Source organism: Rosa chinensis, chromosome 6, assembly GCF_002994745.2.
Source record: "Rosa chinensis cultivar Old Blush chromosome 6, RchiOBHm-V2, whole genome shotgun sequence".
In the NCBI taxonomy this organism is placed as follows: domain Eukaryota; kingdom Viridiplantae; phylum Streptophyta; class Magnoliopsida; order Rosales; family Rosaceae; genus Rosa; species Rosa chinensis.
The window spans coordinates 41,929,853-41,949,245 of record NC_037093.1 but is presented as its reverse complement, the minus strand read 5'-3'; the positions used below and the strand labels follow the sequence as shown (position 1 = coordinate 41,949,245).

General features: G+C 42.9%; 1 protein-coding gene across 1 annotated transcript; it reads right to left on the bottom strand.

Annotated features, from left to right (window-relative positions):
• Positions 1-903: 903 nt before the first annotated feature.
• On the bottom strand, positions 904-17,444 carry LOC112174339 (aspartate--tRNA ligase 2, cytoplasmic). Its single transcript, XM_024312079.2, has 2 exons — positions 17,037-17,444; positions 904-2,171 (listed from the first exon to the last, which is right to left on the bottom strand). Exons 1-2 carry the CDS (start codon positions 17,442-17,444, stop codon positions 960-962), a joined length of 1,620 nt encoding a protein of 539 aa, XP_024167847.1. The 3' UTR covers positions 904-959.
• Positions 17,445-19,393: the final 1,949 nt, after the last annotated feature.

Sequence of the window (19,393 nt, the reverse complement as noted above, 5' to 3'; positions counted from 1 at the left end):
TGCACACACTAGAGAGAGAAGGAATCAGCTTACTCTCTAGAAAATAGTGTTTACCTTGGATAATGCACCCATAGCACCTTCCATGTGATTTACGTCATTACTGTTCAAACAAGTTACAAGAGCTTGCAGTACTTCCGGCCATCCCATAACTCCTCCGAGTTGAACAACGTACAACACTTATAATGGTGGCTACTGGAGACCTAGGTCTGATGTCCCTATCTGGTGATCCCAAGCAAGGCAGTAATTCCGACTATATATACTGCTGGTATGCAGTATCCATGGAGCTATATGCATTTCTAAGGTTGTTTTTCAAAAGCAAACCCGCCACTTGTCGAATCTCCACTGACGTACCCTGTCGAGAAGTCCACATGCACCAAGAGTTGATGTTTCATCAGCACAGCCAAACTCAAAACTGCTCATGCCATGTTTAATCCAACAGTACAGTTTCTACAAAAACAAGTAAATATTCTAAAATTTCAAGAGAGCATAAAGCAAATATATAATCCTGCTTCTTCATCATCAACCATAAACCAATTAACACTTACAGCAAATACGAATTTCTCACTAAACACATCGACACCTATTATCCAGTCAACGCTAATCGGACAGTGAAACCCTACTGAATCAAATTGGAATTCCTAAGCAAATAATCCTAGTTCATCAGCAACCACAACTTCGATCGATGAAGACGAATTATCACAGTAAACACATGATCAATCAATCATTCAATCCATATCGAGCGAAGTGAAATTGAAAAGGGGAACCCTAGTGATTCATAGAGGAGTACCTCGGCGCGTGTGAGAATGAAAACAAGGTAATTAATAATTATGGAACCATTTCATTAGTCATAGACTCATAATCTCAAAGTAGCCATCACAATTCTGAGTTACAAAATAAAGCACCCAATTCAATAAGCTAAATCGGAAGCTGCTAATTGTTTGCTAATCTGACTGAAGAAATCAAGGCGCTAGCCGGTCTGGATCACGCGGGAATAAAGATGTTTTGTGGATGTTATTCAAACCACAGAAGAGCATCACAACACGCTCCAGCCCTACTCCAAATCCACCATGGGGAGGTGCACCATATCTGAAGGAATCAATATATGTTGATATTGTCTCTACTTCAATTCCACGTGCTGAAGCACGTTCGACCAATAATTCTGGTACATGGATACGTTGTGCCCCTGATATAATCTCCTCACCTCGAATGAAGACGTCAAACGAATTGCTGTATTCAGGATTATCGTCGCAAGGCATGGTATAGAAAGGCCTCACAGCCAACGGATAGCGGTGAAGTATGTAGAACTCAGTGCCATATTTCTCCAAAACTATTTGGCCCAACTTCCTCTCTTTTTTAGTATCCAAGTCCCCCATAGGATCAACTTCCACACCGGCATCCTTTAGCATTTGAACACCTTCCGCGAAGGTGAGACGTAGAGTCTCAGGCAAGTACTTTAATGGTTCGAAGGGATACTGCCTTCGTACAGCTTCAAGTTCCTTCTCACAATTTTTGTTCAAATAGTCAAACATATTGACAAACAAACTGTTTACAATATCCATAACCTCACAATAGCTCCACTCAATCTCCATCTCAATATCGAGACCAGTGAACTCACATAGATGCCTATGTGTATCAGAGTTCTCAGCTCTGAAAACAGAACCAACCTCGAAAACACGACCAAAGTCAGCACAGATGGACATCTGCTTGTGGAGCTGCGGTGACTGGGCAAGGCAGGCAGGTTGCCCCTTCACGTAGTCTAGTTTAAACACCGAAGCCCCACCTTCACTTGAACCAGCGATCAGTTTTGGTGTATGGATTTCAACAAACCCTTCGGACAGCAAGAACTGCCTGAAGATAGTTCCAACTTGACTCTGGATTCGGAAAATCCCCAGGTTGGCCGCTGTTCGCAAGTCAAGTACTCGGTTATTCAAGCGAGTATTCTGTCCATCCTCATTAGGTTTTTCACTTCGAGCAGCATTCTCAATTTCAATAGGTAAAACAGCAGCCCTACTTATACAGTACAACTTTCTAACTTGCACATCCACCTGCTGTGAAGCGCCTGCAATTGCCATATCAGGTTTAGACACAATCCCTTCAATGTCAATAATCGACTCGCGGCTCAACTTCGACGCGTACTTCACCATCTGACAGCTCACTATCTCCGGCTGAACCTGTAAACACGGAAATCTGAAAGCAAATAAGATGCAGACACGTGTACAAAAATAATATATTTATTAATTCAAGTGCGGGTTACAATCTTTGGTAATCCTCTGATTTGATCTCCGACGATGAATTTCACTCAAGGGCTTGACGCTTGATCTTGAGTTGGAAGATGGTCACGAGAGTCGACACGTGACGAGTGCTTTGGCTTGAGGTTGATGATGAACCGGCTATTTGGCAGCTTGAGGGTTCTTCAGACGAGCTTGGGAGGCTTCAGGAATTTTGAGAGTATTTTCTCCTTTTTCTGGCTGAAGTCCTTCTCTTGATTTGAGAAGGAGTATTTATAGAGTCGGCGTCTCTTCCAATTTGGAATGCCTTGATGACACGTAATTAATTGTATTTTCCTTAATTACGTAATCAGATTAATCAGCGTTAATTAGCTGATTTAATCACGACTATTTAAGGAATCAGCAAATTAATTTGATGACTGATTGTCGTCTTGATTATAAATTGATATCTAATCAGCAGACGAGATTTAATACTTGATTTGACTTGAAATCAATTTATTTAATTTGATTGATCTGCTTTAATATCAATTGATTTAGCCGGAGCAAATTCATTTATTGTCGTCGGGCCTTTCATGTGTCGCCAAGTGTCATTCTCTGAGTCTATGTGATTTTGCTGACTCACAAGCCACGTGGACATTTTGTGGGACCCACATGCAGACTAAATTTGTTCAGTCATAATTTTGAGTGTTGACCCAATTATTTAATGAATTTATTTTCATTAAATTTTGGTGTCTACAAATGCCCCCACTTCAAGATGCGCCGTAAACATGTCGTCACGTTTGGAGGTGTGACTTGAAGTTTGAATTTGACTTTTTTTTTTTTTTTCATAGCTTGACGCGGCACTTTGCTTCACTTGTAACCACTTCTAGAGCTCCGAAGTTGTAGAGATTCCTTTGGAATCTTGATTTAATTTCTTAGAGATTCTCCTGAAATGTTTTTGTAGAGTTTCTCTCGCAATCAGGATTTAATTTTGTAAATATGGCAAGGACTTCAAATGGGCATGTGACAAAGCCCATAATATAAGAATATTTACAGAATAAATCCTTAATTTTTTTTCAGAATAAAACATTTATTCACAAAATTTCTGCACTCAAAATATTATTGCCATATATAGCAGAAAATTTAAGATTTCTGCCATATTTTTCTAGTCTCAACTAGGAAATTAATGAAGTGAGAAACCCTAGCCTGTTAATTTAAAGGGACGGCCTCCTTTGTATTCTGAACACATACGACTTGGCTGCTAGCTCTCAACTTTCTTACTTTTGTTGCCTTTTGTCCTTGTGTTGCAGTCTTGCAGAAGATCATCAAGCAAAGGTTTTTTTTTTTTTTTTTTTTGTTTTTTTCTCTGTCACTACTTGTTTCTTCATTATTAATTGATATGTCTGTGGCATTGTGCTGACTTTGGTTCCTTTTTTTTTGTTTACTGACAGGGTTCGCTGCAACTTGGTTCTTTGCCTATGGCTTCGTGTGTCGTTACCACATAGAGGAGACTAAGGTATGGCTCTCAATCTGACAATATATATATATATATATATATATATATCATGCTATATTCAATGACTAAGGTACGGCTTTCTGATGAATGATATATATATATATATATATATATATATAAATCGTGCTCTGATAGTGTGTATATATATGTACATGTAAGCATGTGTAGTCCCAAACAACCCAAAGCATGATTCCAATTCCTTGGCTGTGAATTGATGACCAAGAGGACCGAAGCATAAGGACCCATTTATTGTATCATTGTTTATGAGTATAGGTCATTGGACAATGTCCAGCACTCTTCCTTCTGACACATGAACATATTATATGTATGTGCAGCCAGCATGATAATTTTTTTTTTTTTTTTCGGCAAAGCTTTGGGACTCATTCATGATTGCATGTTACCTTCTGACATAATTCCATGATTCATGCTTTATATATATTATATATATGTGCACATACACACATATGCACACGCAGCCTATTGCAACATATATATACATATTTTCGATCACAACAGAAAGCATGATCTTGACCATTTTTTATCAGACCTCAATCATTCTTGCTTACATGCCTCACGTCCTGACAATGTGGCCATATTGATGATTTTTTTTTTGGTTAGTCTGAGTTCAAAACATGAATTTTTTTTAAATCATGCTGTGCGCCCACATTTTTCTTTTCTTTTGAGTCATGAAGCCGTTGCCCTTTTTTTTTTTCTTTTTTTTTTGATAACAACCAAAAGTATGATCTGTTCACATGCCATCACTTTCTTTTCACATGACGTCATTGCTTTTTTTTTTATGCCGCATAGAAAGTACATGCATTCTGAAAATTGTTTTAAATGTTTTTTTTTTTTTTTTTTTTTTCAGCGCTTTGGTGACAATTGATGAGCCCATTCCTGCCTTCTTTATTTCCTACTTGCTGCTGCTAATTTCTTGCTTTGGGCTCTGCAAATTATAAAGACTGAGGTATGACTTTCTGTTCCTTGTCTTATTATTCTCACAACCTGCCTTGACCCAATCAAAACATAATTCCATGATATATTCTTTTCTTCTTCTTGCATGATTATATATATATATATATATGTATATATATATTTTTCCTTTTTCATGGCATCACTCTTTTAATGTCGCAAAGCTTCATATGTATGTCAATATATATATTGCTTTTTTTTGTAGGGTTTTGGCGATCATTGAAGAACGCAGACGACCTAAGCGCTTGGATTCCTCCCCTTTTGTGGGTGGCAGGGTCCGCCAAAAGCAATTAGGCTTTGCGTGTTTGGTGGCTCATCGAGAGAAGAACGCAGACGTCCTAAACGCTTGGATTCCTCCACATTTGTGCGTGGTAGGGTCCACCAAAAGCAATTAGGCTTCGCGTATTTAGCGGCTCACGGAGAGAAGAACGCGGACGTCCTAAACGCTTGGATTCCTCCACTTTTGTACGTGGTAGGGTCCATCAAAAGCGGTTAAGCTTTGCGTACACCTTCAGACACTCGCGATCGCGCTTCTCAACCATTTGCGGCCATGGCTTTCTTCAAGTGCTTCAAGAAAGGAACAATCACCATCCTCGACGATCCGGAGGACGCTCAGAGTGATGGCACTACTCTGCAGGTGTATCCATTGTTGACTGGGCCTCAAGCAATCGATGTCCCTCCTTATGACCCTTCTGCTCACATCCTTCAGTGGACTCATGTGGTACCTCGCCAGCTAGCTATGTTCTGACAACCGAGATCTGGCAGAGACCAACAAAACTCGCACGTGCTGTTGCTTAAGTCTTCGCATCATGATCAGAACACTCCTCAAGTCCCATTCACGCTTCTCAACAATCGTGTACGCAATGATTCATTGAAGTGGAGCAATGCATTTCGCGCAAATGGAAGCTTCTCTTACACAGAGTTCTACTGGGAATGGGTAGAAGATATCTTAAGCAGGAATGTCAAGCTTACCCGGGAGACTGGCCTCTATCGAGCTATATTCGCCTCACTGTTCAGCTATGACCGTGTTGCACCTGTCATACGGGCCTTCTGCGAGTGCTGGTGTCCCACGACGAATACCCTCCACACTTCTAGCGGGGAAATGTCTATCTCCCTCTGGGATTTGGACCAACTTGGAGGTTTGCCCATTTCCGGACGATTCTATGATGAGGTTGTCCCAGCTGCTGAAGAGCTTTCTGCAACGAGCAAAGGGAGTCAACAGAGCTGCCGTTATTTGTTTCTCTCCTACCATAAGCTCTCCAAAGAAGGCCAAGGGCAGAAGGTGAAAATAACTTCCTGGATACGATATTGGTATAGAGGAGATTTGCGCTATAAGAGGCCTCCAAACAAAAGCACCAGGAACAAAAGAGATCCGCCCCAGAATGTGTTTAATCCATCTGGCAGGATCCATGAGATCCGACAACGTACTTCTGCAGACCTCGCAGTCTTTGAGGACTTAGGCGTAGAAGGTGAAGATATAGAGCCCACCTACTTGGCCGCTTTTCTTGCTTGTTGGTTGTGCCTGTTTGTTTTACTTGGAGACAACACCGGCTTGATTCGTCCAGGAGTATTCAAAGTCGCCAGCAAAATGTCACAGGGTGTACAGTTTTGCCTAGCGGTACCAGTGCTGGCCAGCATCTATCAGGGTTTGAACGAGCTTTCTGTTTCCAGCGATCCAGGTAATTGCTCGGCTGCTCTTCCTTTTCATTATATTTATGCATGGCTAGCAGAGTACTTCGGCACCCACTTTCAGTCTCCACTTCCCAACGACCTAAGGCCCCGTATGGTTCGCTTCTCTGGAGAACTTTCAGCTAGGCATTTTGGAGACTCACAGGCTCTTTCTTTGTTCGACACATGTGATAATGTGAAGATGGGTGTATTTGCCAGGGTATTTTCAGAGAGCAGAGTGATTATCAACCGCAGTAACATCTCCCATTTAGACTTGATATATCTTATCAGCCTTCGATCCGGGTACCTTTCTCTAAGGCAGGATAACCGACGAGTCGTTCAGCCATACAGTCCACATCGGTTTAGTCGACAGTTTGGTTATGTCCAAGACATTCCTGACAGCCTTAAGAATGACATTCGCACCTGCGTACTGGCTCTGATTTACTTGCATTGGGATTCTTGCACTAGAATAGACACTAACTGTGAGGTAACGTTGCCGATCCAGAGTGCTATCACAGAGTATATGGTTACCCGAGACTATGTTGATTGGTGGTCTAAAGTGTATCATTCTACACCAGTGAAGACAACGAGAGTAGCGCCTACTAGTAGAACCCTGCACAAGCCTCTGAAAGCAAAAGAAGACAAGGACGTCAACCGAGCTGCGCCTCGTCGCCAGAATATGATTGCTTGTGAAGTCGAATGTAGCACTAACGTCCATGTGCTTCCTGATAGGGCTTCGCTCCCAGATAAGGACCGTCAGGCTCATCCAGTCGACATTCTAGAAGATGATGGAGACTCTTTAGATTCTCACGCCGCTTTCATCCGTCCACTTAAGCTGAAAAGACCTGTCATCAAAGAAAGAAGGCGTAGTGGAAGCAGCGGTAGCAATGATAGTGAAGTGCACTTTAAGCGTCGAAAAACTGACACCAGTCTTGGCCCTATTTATTGTGACCCCAATGCTGAGTTCACTCTGAATACTGACTTTCTTGGTGACATTTCAACTTCTTCGCAACCGATGCTGCAACGAAATGAGGTAACTTTTTTAGACTTGCGTCAGAGATTTTTTTTTTCTTTTTGTGGTTTTCTTGGAACTTGAATTGTTCTTTTCCCATCTTTTTAGGGTGCAGAGATTGATGGTCATTCACTTTGGGGAAACGATGACGCCCCTTTAGACCCTATACGTGTTCCTTCTGCAGCGGAACTTGAGGCTTACGCTTTACCCACGAAAGGAAAATCCAATGCAAAGAATGACTCACAGCAAATTGACCCTACAGGTACAATTCTTAACTCTTGTGTATTTTCATTGCACTTTAAGCCCCTTTTTTTTTTTTAACTAATGATATATGTACAGGTCCACTTACCATGGTGCGTCCTCCTAAGCCTCTGAACACCATAGCCTTTTCTGAGGCCTCTCTTGGTGGAGCTGCTATTATAGATGCCAGCCAAAGACTTCGTGATATTCGTCAACAAGCTGCTACTGCAGTTTGTGAACAAATTGAAGATATGATAATGAAGCACTCCTCCAAGACCATTCTTTCCAGCAAGGGGGAACTTGACAAGCTGATAGCTGAGCTTAGCCATTATGGGATTGATCCTTCATCCGTAAGGGGAAAAGTTGAAGGATTGTTGAATAGTGCTGACCAATACAACTTGGCACGACTTTCTTGTTCACGCAAGGCTACTCCAGGCACACGTATTCAACGTCTGGCTGACACAAAGTCAGAAATTGCGAAGGTCACTTCAATTCGTCAAGCTGACTCTGATCATCGTCAATCTACACTCAAGTCTTTGGAGAAATTAAAGGAGGAGCAACGAAAATTGGAGCAAACAGTGACTTTACTAGACGAGAGACTTCTACTACAGGAGAAGAAGCTTGTCGACCTAAAAAAAGAGGAGACTCAAATCCAAGAGACCCCCGAGGTGACCACTGCAGAGCTTGAGACGACAAAATCATTGCGAGATACTTTTGAGAACCACCGCAATAGCTTCAAGGGTTTGACTTGGGTGTGAAGAGCTGTTCTCCATTTGTAACTTCTGATGATTTTTTTTTCATTTTCCTTTATCATTTGTAATAAGTCAAATTTTGACAGTCATAACTTATTATAAAAAATAAGTACTTTTCTACTTATTTACTTCTTGAATAGTAAACAAACCCTTTATTTTTATTTGATTTGACTGAACTCGAGATTGTTATTCCCAAGCTGCCTACGTATCCTTCCAATGAAGGAATCAAGTCATCACGTAGTTCAAGGGTTTATGGATGAAGTGAGTTTTTTTTTTTTTTGGTCCTTTTTTTTTTGCTTGAGCCGCCCTTTTGGGTTTTCAACTCAACGGACTCTACCCTTTTTTTTTTTTTTTTTTTTTTGGTGCCATGTGCAGTTTAGGCTCATGCTGGCTAGGAGCGGCTTCTTGCTTTCTTCAAGCGTAGTACCTCTTCAGGAACTTTCCATTTATGGGACCAACTTTCAGGCCATCCTCAGCCACAATTTTGTAGGCTCCATTGGTGTAGACTTCGCTGACGACATAAGGTCCATCCCACTTTGACTTGAACTTAGGACCAGTCTTGTGTGTCATGATGATAGGTCTGCGCACGACGAGCACCAGGTCACCAACTTGGAAAGATCGAGGTCGAACCCCTTTGTTGAAAGCTCGCGACATTCTAGCTTGATAGCATTCCAAGTGCTGCTGCGCATCAAGTCTCTTTTCATCTAAGGCTTCCAACTCTTGAAGCCGTAACTTGGCATTCTCTTCATCAGTCAACCTTTCTTGCAAAGCAATCCTCAGAGATGGAATTTGTTTCTCCAAGGGTAAGACAGCTTCAACACCATATACAAGGGAGTAAGGTGTAGCTTTCGTGGGAGTTCGATATGTCGTTCTATAGGCCCAGAGCGCCTCGCCCATTCTTTCATGCCAATCCCTTTTTGTTTTGCTGACAACTTTCTTCAAAATGTTACACAATGTCTTGTTGAATGCTTCAGCCAACCCATTTGCCGGGGCGTTGTACATAGAAGAAAAGTGTAACTTGAAGTGAAATTTCTCACAGAGTTTCTCCATGGCACTATTGGAAAAGTACTTGGCATTGTCTGTGATGATGCAGCGAGGAACACCATATCGTTGAATGATATTCCCTTTGATGAAGTCTACAACATTTTCTTTCTTTATTTCTTTAAGCGGTACCGCCTCTGCCCATTTTGAAAAGGAATCCGTAGCCGCTAGAATGTATGAGTGACTGGCGGAGGATTTCGGAGTTATGGGCCCAACAGCATCAAGTCCCCACACATCGAAGGGGTAGGAAGCAATCGTTGGATGCAGTGGCTCTAGTGGTTGATGGATGAAGTTTGCATGAAACTGGCAAGCCTGACACCTTTGTGCATACTCCATGCAATCTTTAACCATAGTGGGCCAATAGTAACCCATCCTCTTCACTTGAAAATGGAGTTTAGGACCTGACTGGTGAGCTCTGCATACTCCTGAATGAGCTTCCTCCATAGCCTTAGCAGCTTCTTCTTTCCCCAGACATCTAAGAAGCAATCCATCGAATGATCGTCGATAAAGAGTCTCCTTATAGTAGAAGAAGCGTGATACTCTTCGTCTTATGTCCAAGCGTTGCTTTGGGTCATCAGACAACTTATTTCGCTCAAGGTAATCAATCAACGGGTACCTCCAGTCATCCGCATCAATCACGTAAACAGAGACAACATTGGAGTATTCATGCCAAAACTCAGAGATTGTAGGTACGACCCACCGTTGGCAGATTGGAAGGTGTATGATTTCATCCTCTGATAATGCCAAAGTTGCTGCTAAGTTGGCCAAAGCGTCTGCCACTTGATTTTCTTTCCTTGGCACATGCGTTAGTGTAACAACATCAAAACCCTTTAAGAGTTGTGTGGCGAGCCGAAAATAAGGAACTAAATCCTCTTTCTTCACTTCATAGACAGTTAATAATTGATCAACTACTAACTTCGAGTCTCCATACACCTCTAGATTTGAGATTTTCATTTCAGCTGCGGTTTGTAGTCCCATAATTAGCGCTTGGTACTCAGCAACATTATTGGAACATAGTTCACCAAGAGTAAAGGCGTAAGGCAATATCTGCTTGTACGGAGAAATGAAGACCACACCAGCTCCTGCCCCATCTGCTCGTGAAGACCCATCGAAGAACATTTGCCAAGCAGGGAGGACCTCTATATTAAAGACTTCTTCATCTGGCAACGCATCTGAAATCTCCCAATCCGCAGGAATAGGATGATCCGCTAGGAAGTCAGCCAATGCTTGTCCTTTAACCGCTTTGGCCGATATATAGATGATCTCATACTGATTGAGGAGTAGTGCCCATTTTGCCATTCGCCCTGTCAAGACGGGTTGTGACATAACAAACTTGACTGGGTCAGCTCGCGCCACTAGATGCACTGTGTAAGCTTGCATGTAATGTCTTAACTTTTGGATGGCGAAGACGAGTGCGAGACAGATTTTCTCTATCGGTGGATAGTTCAGTTCCGGTCCTGTGAGAGTTCGACTCAAGTAATACAACGCCCTCTCCTTCTTTGCTTCATTTTCTTGGGCCAGGAGTGCTCCAAGTGATCACTCTTGAGCAGCAATGTAGAGAATAAGTGGCTTCCCAGGAATGGGTGCACCTAACACTGGAGGGTTCGCCAAGTACTTCTTTATGCTTTCAAAGGCATTATGGCAAGCTTCATCCCATACGAAAGGCACATCCTTCTTCAGAAGTCGACTAAACGGCTGACAACGGCCTGCGAGGTTTGATATAAACCGCCTAATAAAGGCAAGCCGTCCTTGGAGACTTTTTAACTCGCGCAGATTTCTTGGCTCAGGCATGTCTTGAATGGCCTTAATCTTTGACTGGTCCACTTCAATGCCACGATGTTTCACAATGAATCCAAGAAACTTGCCTGAACTAACTCCAAAAGCACATTTGAGGGGTTCATCTTGAGCTGGTACTTGCGTAGTCTATCAAACACCCTTCTTAGGTCTTGGAAGTGATCCGTCCTCCTTTTTGACTTGACCACTAAATCGTCGACATAACATTCCACATACTTGTGAAGCATGTCTCCGAATATTTTCTGCATAGCACGTTGATATGTTGCACCAGCATTTTTCAACCCGAATGGCATGACTTTGTAGCAATAAATGCCTTTGGGAGTACGGAACGCAGTAAGCTCTTCATCTTCTAAGGCCATCCTGATTTGATTGTACCCAGATGACCCATCCATGAAGGAAAAAGCTTCATGCCCTGTTGTTGCATCCACCATGAGTTCAATGATGGGCAAAGGGAAGTCATCTTTCGGACACGCATCATTTAAGTCGCGGAAGTCCACGCACACACGGAGTTGTCCGTTCTTCTTCTTGACAGGAACAATGTTTGCAATCCACTTAGGATATTGAACCTCTCTAATGAAACCTGCAGCAATCAACTTATCAACTTCAGCTTCAATTTGAGGCAGGAGTTCTGTCCGAAAGCGTCGTTGCGTTTGCTTGATCGGTCGAGCCTCAGGTTTAACTGCGAGACGATGAACCGCTACCTTTGGGTCAAGACCAGGCATTTCTTTGTACGTCCATGCAAAGACGTCTTTATACTCAAGCAGAAGATTATAGTATTCCTTTTCTTCTTCGGGACTTAGCGAAGCGCTCACAAAGATAGGTCTCGGATCTTCCTCAGTTCCCAAATTGAGCTCTTTAAGCTCGTCGACAGTTGTTTGCCCCCCGTCTTCAAGTTCTGGAGGAGCTTCATCTACTTCATCCTCAGAATGATCATAGTCATCTTCTTCAAAAGCCTCTGTTTCTGCTACCGTGATATGATAGGCAGATTGTACAATCTCATCTTCGCTATTGCCATCAACATTACTCGTTCCAACTTGGCCAGTGAGTATGATGGTGTGCTCCTTCACTTTGAGTTGTTCACTTGAGCTCACCTCTAACACAGAGCGTCGCTTCATGCGTGACGGGATGAGACTTCGGATCTCTTTGTCGTTTCCTTGGTCGTCGATCATCTTTCTCTTTTGCTTTTGTTTCTCTTTGGGTGCTTATATCCTCTCAAGTGCCGACTTTCGAGGGGCTGACTCAGATTTCTTATTTCCTTCATCGGAAGATGACAACCTATTGAACACGGAAGCTCGAGTGGTCGTTTGGGTGATGCGGTTGAAAACTGAGACTCGGCTTGTTGAAGTATCGACACGACCAAATACAGAGACTCGAGGTGCCAGCTCATCAACTTGTTCAAGCATCGCAACTTGAGAATTTGGACGAATGCGATCAAGTGTAGAAACGCGAGGGGCAGTTTCAGATCCTTGAGTCTCTTCTTCTACTATCTCAACACTAATGTGTTGCGTGCTTGCCTTTGCAACTTTTCTTCTTCCTGAAATTTTAATTGGTTTGCCTGGTACAAAACCAAGACCTGCTTTAGCAGGGTCAGCTATGCGTCCTTGCTCTCTTAACCTCCTTTGAGATTCATTAAGCTCATGCACCTTTTTACCAGGGATGACTTGGCCACCTTCCTTGCTTGACGAACCGAAGTCATATCCAGCCTTTGCTAGCAGCTTGTAAGCGTTAGGGTCAAATCCTTCCTTTGTCCTTTTGCCAGGAAGGGTACCATGTTCTGTCTTGCCTTGAATCGGTTTGACAAATCCCTTTAGCGGCTGCTTGGTAGGTGTATCGTTGCTCAACTTCGTCAACGGTATGGTTGATGTTTCTTTTAGCAATTCTACGTCCTTCTCATCTAGCTTTCGCGGACGTTCTTGCTCATTTGCCTCTACAAAAGGGGATTCCCCTTCTTTTCTCCTAGACCTTGGCACGTAACGAAGAACTGGAGTAGAGGAGCTGATTTTGTTCTTTGAAGCTGTTACTTTAGTTTCTGACGAAACTTTATGTGGTTCCTCATTTCAATTTCTTGCCATGCTGGGCTCCACTTCTTTATTACGCACTTCTATAGTCTTCCTTGTAGAAGGTACTCCAACTGGGAGAACTTCTTTTATTGTTTCATCCTCCACATAGAACTTGGAATCCGCAAAGTAAGATTCAGCTTCAGTGAATGGTTTAGTATCACCTGCTACTGTTTTTACTCCGCCATCGTAGAACTTGAAGCATTGATGAAGAGTAGAGGGACGACACCATTTTCGTGAACCCACGGTCGTCCTAACAATAAATTGTAGGAGGTCTTTGCTTCGATCACATGGAACAAAGTGTTCGACTTCATTTCTCCAATTGTCATGTCTACTCTGATCATGCCTATGGCTCTTTGCCCCCCTTGGTTGAAGCCTTGAATCATGAGACGGCTTCGGGACAACTCCTCCACATTGATGCCAAGCTGCTTCATGGTCGACCTAGGCATAATGTTTACAGCAGACCCTCCGTCTACAAGTATGCGGTTTATCTTTTGATCTCGCACATACCCTGACACGAAGAGAGGTCTATTATGCGGCTTAGAGCCTAACTGAAGGTCTTCATCCGTAAAGTATGACGCATTCCTTCGGTTTCACCTTGTTAATGCCTGTGGAGTTCTTGCCCATGTCAATCAACACCTGTACCAAAGCACCTCTTGTCGATTTTGGTAGTTGTAATAGATCAGGGATGCTAAAGTGAAGTGGTAGGTCTTCTAGCTGCTTCAACACCTCATTCTCCTTTGACGTTTGATTAGTATTGACTGTGCTTGACTCAGCCTTGGCAGAATCCTTCGAACCAGATTCGTAGCTTGTGGTCATGTGGGCAGTTCTCACCTTTTCTTGTTTGTTGCCTTTCTTGGGAAAGGCTCTTGTTGACGAAGCCACACCGTGGGGTCTTTGGACAAAAGGATTGCCCCTTTCCTTGACAAATCTTGTCTTACCTTTCTCGAGACATTGACGATTTTCTTGTGACTGCTTGTATTTTGCTCGAGTGATAGGTACATATGGAGATGGGCTCTTGCGTGCCTTCTTTCGAGTGACAAGTATCCATCCCTCGTCATCAACGACTGAGTCAATTTTAGGGGTTGCAACAGGCGCGAGGCTCGCTTGCTGGGTTGGCTTGGCTTCCTCCAACTTTGACTTTATGCATGGCTTTCTCGAAAGCTGATATGGTGCTTTCATTGGAAGAGGAGGCAACGGGGCAGGCTCGAATGAACCAAAGCCGATGGTAGTGCAGTTTACCTCAACAACATCGTCGACATCCAACTCGATCCTTCCTTGCTTGGCAAGATTCATTATTAAATCTTTCAGAACAAAGCATTTCTCCACTGGGTGACTAACGAGCCGATGGTACTTGCAATATTTCGGATCCTTAACACGATGCATTTCCTCGGGCCGCTTGCATTCTGGGAGCTCTATCACCTTCTTCTCAAGTAGATCTTCCAACATGCCTGCCACATCAGAATCTGGGAAAGGATATGTCTTTTGTTGCCATTCCTTCAACGAACGCTTTGTTCTGTCGTAGGTGCGAGTTGGCTCTGCTTTCATAACCTCCTTATCTCGTGTAGAGATTTTGACTGGGGCAATGTTGACAGCCATTGATTCTTTTGTAGGTTTCTTCGGTGCCTTATCAAACTTGCTTCCGAAGACCTTGTCTTTTCTTTGGTCAACAATTGACTCCTTCTTCCCTTTATGGCTAGCTATACTCAACTCCATGTTGTGTGCTCGCGTAGCTAGCTCTTCAAACGTACGGGGCTTGATTCCCTGTAAAATATATAGCAAATCAAAGTGCATACCTTGGATGCACATTTCTACCGCAGATATTTCTGATAGTCGATCTTTGCAATCGAGACTCAACGAACGCCACCTGTTGATGTAATCAATTGCGCGTTCATCCTTCCATTGCTTGGCGCTAGTAAGTTCCATCATGCTCACTGTACGTCTCGTGCTATAGAAACGATTCAGGAACTCACGCTCCATCTGATCCCAACTATCGATTGATTCAGGTTCCAGATCAGTGTACCATTCGAAGGCGTTACCTTTTAATGAACGTACAAACTGCTTAACAAGATGATCTCCCTCCGCTCCTGCATTGTTGCAAGTCTCGATGAAATGAGCAATATGTTGTTTTGGATTGCCTTTCCCCTCGAATTGCTGAAACTTGGGCGGCTGGTACCCATAAGGCATCCTTAGGCTATCCACCCTTTTTGTGTATGACTTGGAATATGTGAGGGAATCACGAGAGGTACCTCCATATTGAGCTCTAATGGAGTTGTTGATCATGTCTTGCAGCTGCTGGATGGACAAAGAACCAAGTTGACCATCGCCGTCCTTGTCATTTGTCTTTGACGTTTCTTCTTGTTTGTCTTTGTCATCCTTGTACGGAATCCTAGCAGAATCCTCATCATTTTGTTTCTCAAGCCTACTCCAAAGTTGAGCAATCTGCATATCTTTTTCTTCGACGGTGTTGGTGAGCTTTTGAACCGCCTCCATCAGATTAGCTACCTGCTCTTCGAGCGTGGTTGCCCCAGTCATCATGACTTGCATTGCTGAGGGGTGAGACGCACCGTCTGACTGCATCTCAGAAGTGTTCTTTTCTTCAGCATTAGGACTTCCATGGTATGATCCGGTGCTTGAGTGATCATCTGAGGCAGGTGAGAATGATCGTTCCCTTGGTTTTGTGTTTGGAGCTTGTCTCTCTTCACTTCGAGGGACATGCTTCCCTGCCCCTAGACTTTCTAGGGTGATGATTGGTTGGCGAGGCTTAGATGGCAAAGCCACAAATGTTGTAGGCTGAATCTTCGCCATGCTTCGAGTGACGTGACCAGATGAGCTGCTGCTCGATTTCGAGGTCGCTGTCTTGGATTTGTTCTTCGGGATGACTTGAATGTTCTCGGAAGCCATTGCTCGAACAGATTTGTTTGGAATTGTCTTACGAAGAAGGAGATGAGAGGCAAAGAGGTCCCACTGGGCGTGCCAATTTGTAAACACGGAAATCTGAAAGCAAATAAGATGCAGACACGTGTACAAAAATAATATATTTATTAATTCAAGTACGGGTTACAATCTTTGGTAATCCTCTGATTCGATCTCCGACGATGAATTTCACTCAAGGGCTTGACGCTTGATCTTGAGTTGGAAGATGGTCACGAGAGTCGACACGTGACGAGTGCTTTGGCTTGAGGTTGATGATGAACCGGCTATTTGGAAGTTTGAGGGTTCTTCAGACGAGCTTGGGAGGCTTCAGGAATTTTGAGAGTATTTTCTCCTCTTTTCTGGCTGAAGTCCTTCTCTTGATTTGAGAAGGAGTATTTATAGTGTCGGCGTCTCTTCCAATTTGGAATGCCTTGATGACACGTAATTAATTGTATTTTCCTTAATTACGTAATCAGATTAATCAGCGTTAATTAGCTGATTTAATCACGACTATTTAAGGAATCAGCAAATTAATTTGATGACTGATTGTCGTCTTGATTATAAATTGATATCTAATCAGCAGACGAGATTTAATACTTGATTTGACTTGAAATCAATTTATTTAATTTGATTGATCTGCTTTAATATCAATTGATTTAGCCGGAGCAAATTCATTTATTGTCGTCGGGCCTTTCATGTGTCGCCAAGTGTCATTCTCTGAGTCTATGTGATTTTGCTGACTCACAAGCCACGTGGACATTTTGTGGGACCCACATGCAGACTAAATTTGTTCAGTCATAATTTTGAGTGTTGACCCAATTATTTAATGAATTTATTTTCATTAAATTTTGGTGTCTACAGAACCGTCACGACGCACTGAACCGTGAACCCCTTCTCTCTGACCACAATAAACGCCAGCTTCTCCCCGGTGGGTCTAATCGTCTGCGCACGGCCGCGTATCCGAACCTTCTGGTCCTTCAACGCCTCAGTTAGAGCTCCGACCTCCGTCCGAAGATTGACGTCGACCATCTTCATCGACTGGAGCTGAATGAGTGACACGTCGCCATAGTTCGCTGCGAGTTGGTCCTCCGGCGCGGCGGAGTACTGATCAGCGCGAGCCGCGGCGGTCGCTGCTTCTCGCTCCTGGCGGCGACGGAGCTTCTCGAGCTTGGCCGCTTTTTTCTTTGCTGCCTTTTTGCTAAGAAGGGCCGGCTCCTCGTTCTCTGGCTCGTGGCTGAGCTCGGTGGCTGGCTGAGATTCTGGATGAGACATTCTTGAATTGATCTTCTCTGTTGAGCAATCTGTTGGTGTAATTGATGGTGTAGGACTGTAGGGTTTAAGTACTTTTCTTGTAGGAAAAGTTTACTTGTGACTTGTGAGAAAAGTTTACTTGTAGAAGAAGAATACTTGTGTTGTATATAAACCTTACACACCATTAAATAAAGGGTTTTTGTCCATTTACCCCATTTCTAGAGATTTTTTTCTCACTTACCCCATTAAGTTTTTTTAATTCTCTCTTACCCAAAACACTCTAAGAGCATCTCCAACAGCTTCCCTATAATTTTTCTATTATAGGGAAGTAAAAATAAAAATCTCCAAAAAAATTTCTGCTCCAACTCCAACAGATTCTCTATTTTATATATTCCATAATTATTCCCTAAATCATTTCCTAAAATTTTACAGATTGGTGTAAATATAGGGAATTTTGTTTTCTCTCTCATCACTATCTCTATTTTAAGGATAATTATAGGGAATCTGTTGGAGCAAAACAGTCAAATTTTTCCCTAAAATGGAGAAAAATCAAGATATGAGGAAGCTGTTGGAGTTGCTCTAAGGAGGTCTTCATTAATACCCCATTAAGATTTTTTTTTGTTTTTATTTTTTTTTAATACCATTTTACCCTCACCTTTTACTTAGAGAGAGAGAGAGAGAGAAACCATTAGGGACTTTGCTGGAGCTCGATCACCGGCCGCCGGAATCCGGCCAACTTTCTCCTGATTCCGGTCACCGGTCGTCGGCCGCCGCCCACCGGACTTTTCTGAAAATCTCACCAGAAATGTTTATTGCCCCCAATAGAAGGGCAATAGACGTCTACTGTTCCCCAATAGACGTCTATTGCCCCCTAATAGACGTTTATTGCCCCTCAATAAACTTCTATTGCCCCCCAATAGACATCTATCAACCATGTATTGCCCCCCAATAGACGTCTATTGCCCCCCAACAGAACTTTCAGTTGCAGGAATGGGAACCAATCTCTTTAAATTTAAACAAATAAACTTTGATTAAATAAAAAAAATGAGAAGATTACATCAATTAAAAGCGTCTATTGCCCCAATAGAACTTTTTTTTTTTTTTCATTTTTCTTTCTTCTGAGCCTTCTGCCCCCATTTACCAGGAAAAAACGTCTATTGCCCCAATAGACATTCAAAACCTTTTTTTTTCCTTTCATTCTGCCCCATTACTTAAAAAAAAAAAATTTAATTTGGTCACCCAGAAAATGCTCTGGGCACCCAACTCTCAACCTTTCTTCAATCGTCGGTTTTCTCCGGTTGCAGACCCTTTGCCGGTTGCAGAGCCTCATTTGCTATTTTGGTCCCAATAGGTCGATCGAAACCGGATTGTCGAGACCGGTGAGATGCAAATCATGACGTTCGTTGGATCGTCGGAATCTACAAGATAGAGAGAGAGAGAGAGAGAGAGAGAGAGAGAGAGAGAAGACGACGACGTTCAGATCGACCGGAAGTTCGGCCTCTCCCTCGACGATCTCTCTAGAGTCTGAAGCTAGGCGACGCTGTTTTGAGGCTCTGATCGAGAGTTCGACCATCGCCGGCTGAGAGAGAGAGAGAGAGAGAGAGAGAGAGAGTTTCAAGTCGGACAGGAGAGAGAGTTAGATCGGAGGGGAGAGAGGAGAGAGAGCTTGATGGCATATGGGGTGTAATTGTTAATTTGGCTGAGGGTAAAATTGTCTTTTTAAGTTAAATTGGGTGGGGGAATAAAAATCTGTTGTTGGGATAAATGAAATAAGTTTAGCTCATTTTGGGGATTTTGGTCAAGGACCCTTAAATAAAAGTTCTCTAATCCTTCTTCATCTAGGCCTCTTATGATTTCAAAATTTTATAGAACAAAGAAATAGGATAGTCTCGTTTAGAAGTATCAACAAGCCGAAACATAAAGCAACTATGGCTTGGAGATCCATATTTGGGAGCCAAGGCCTTGAAGCT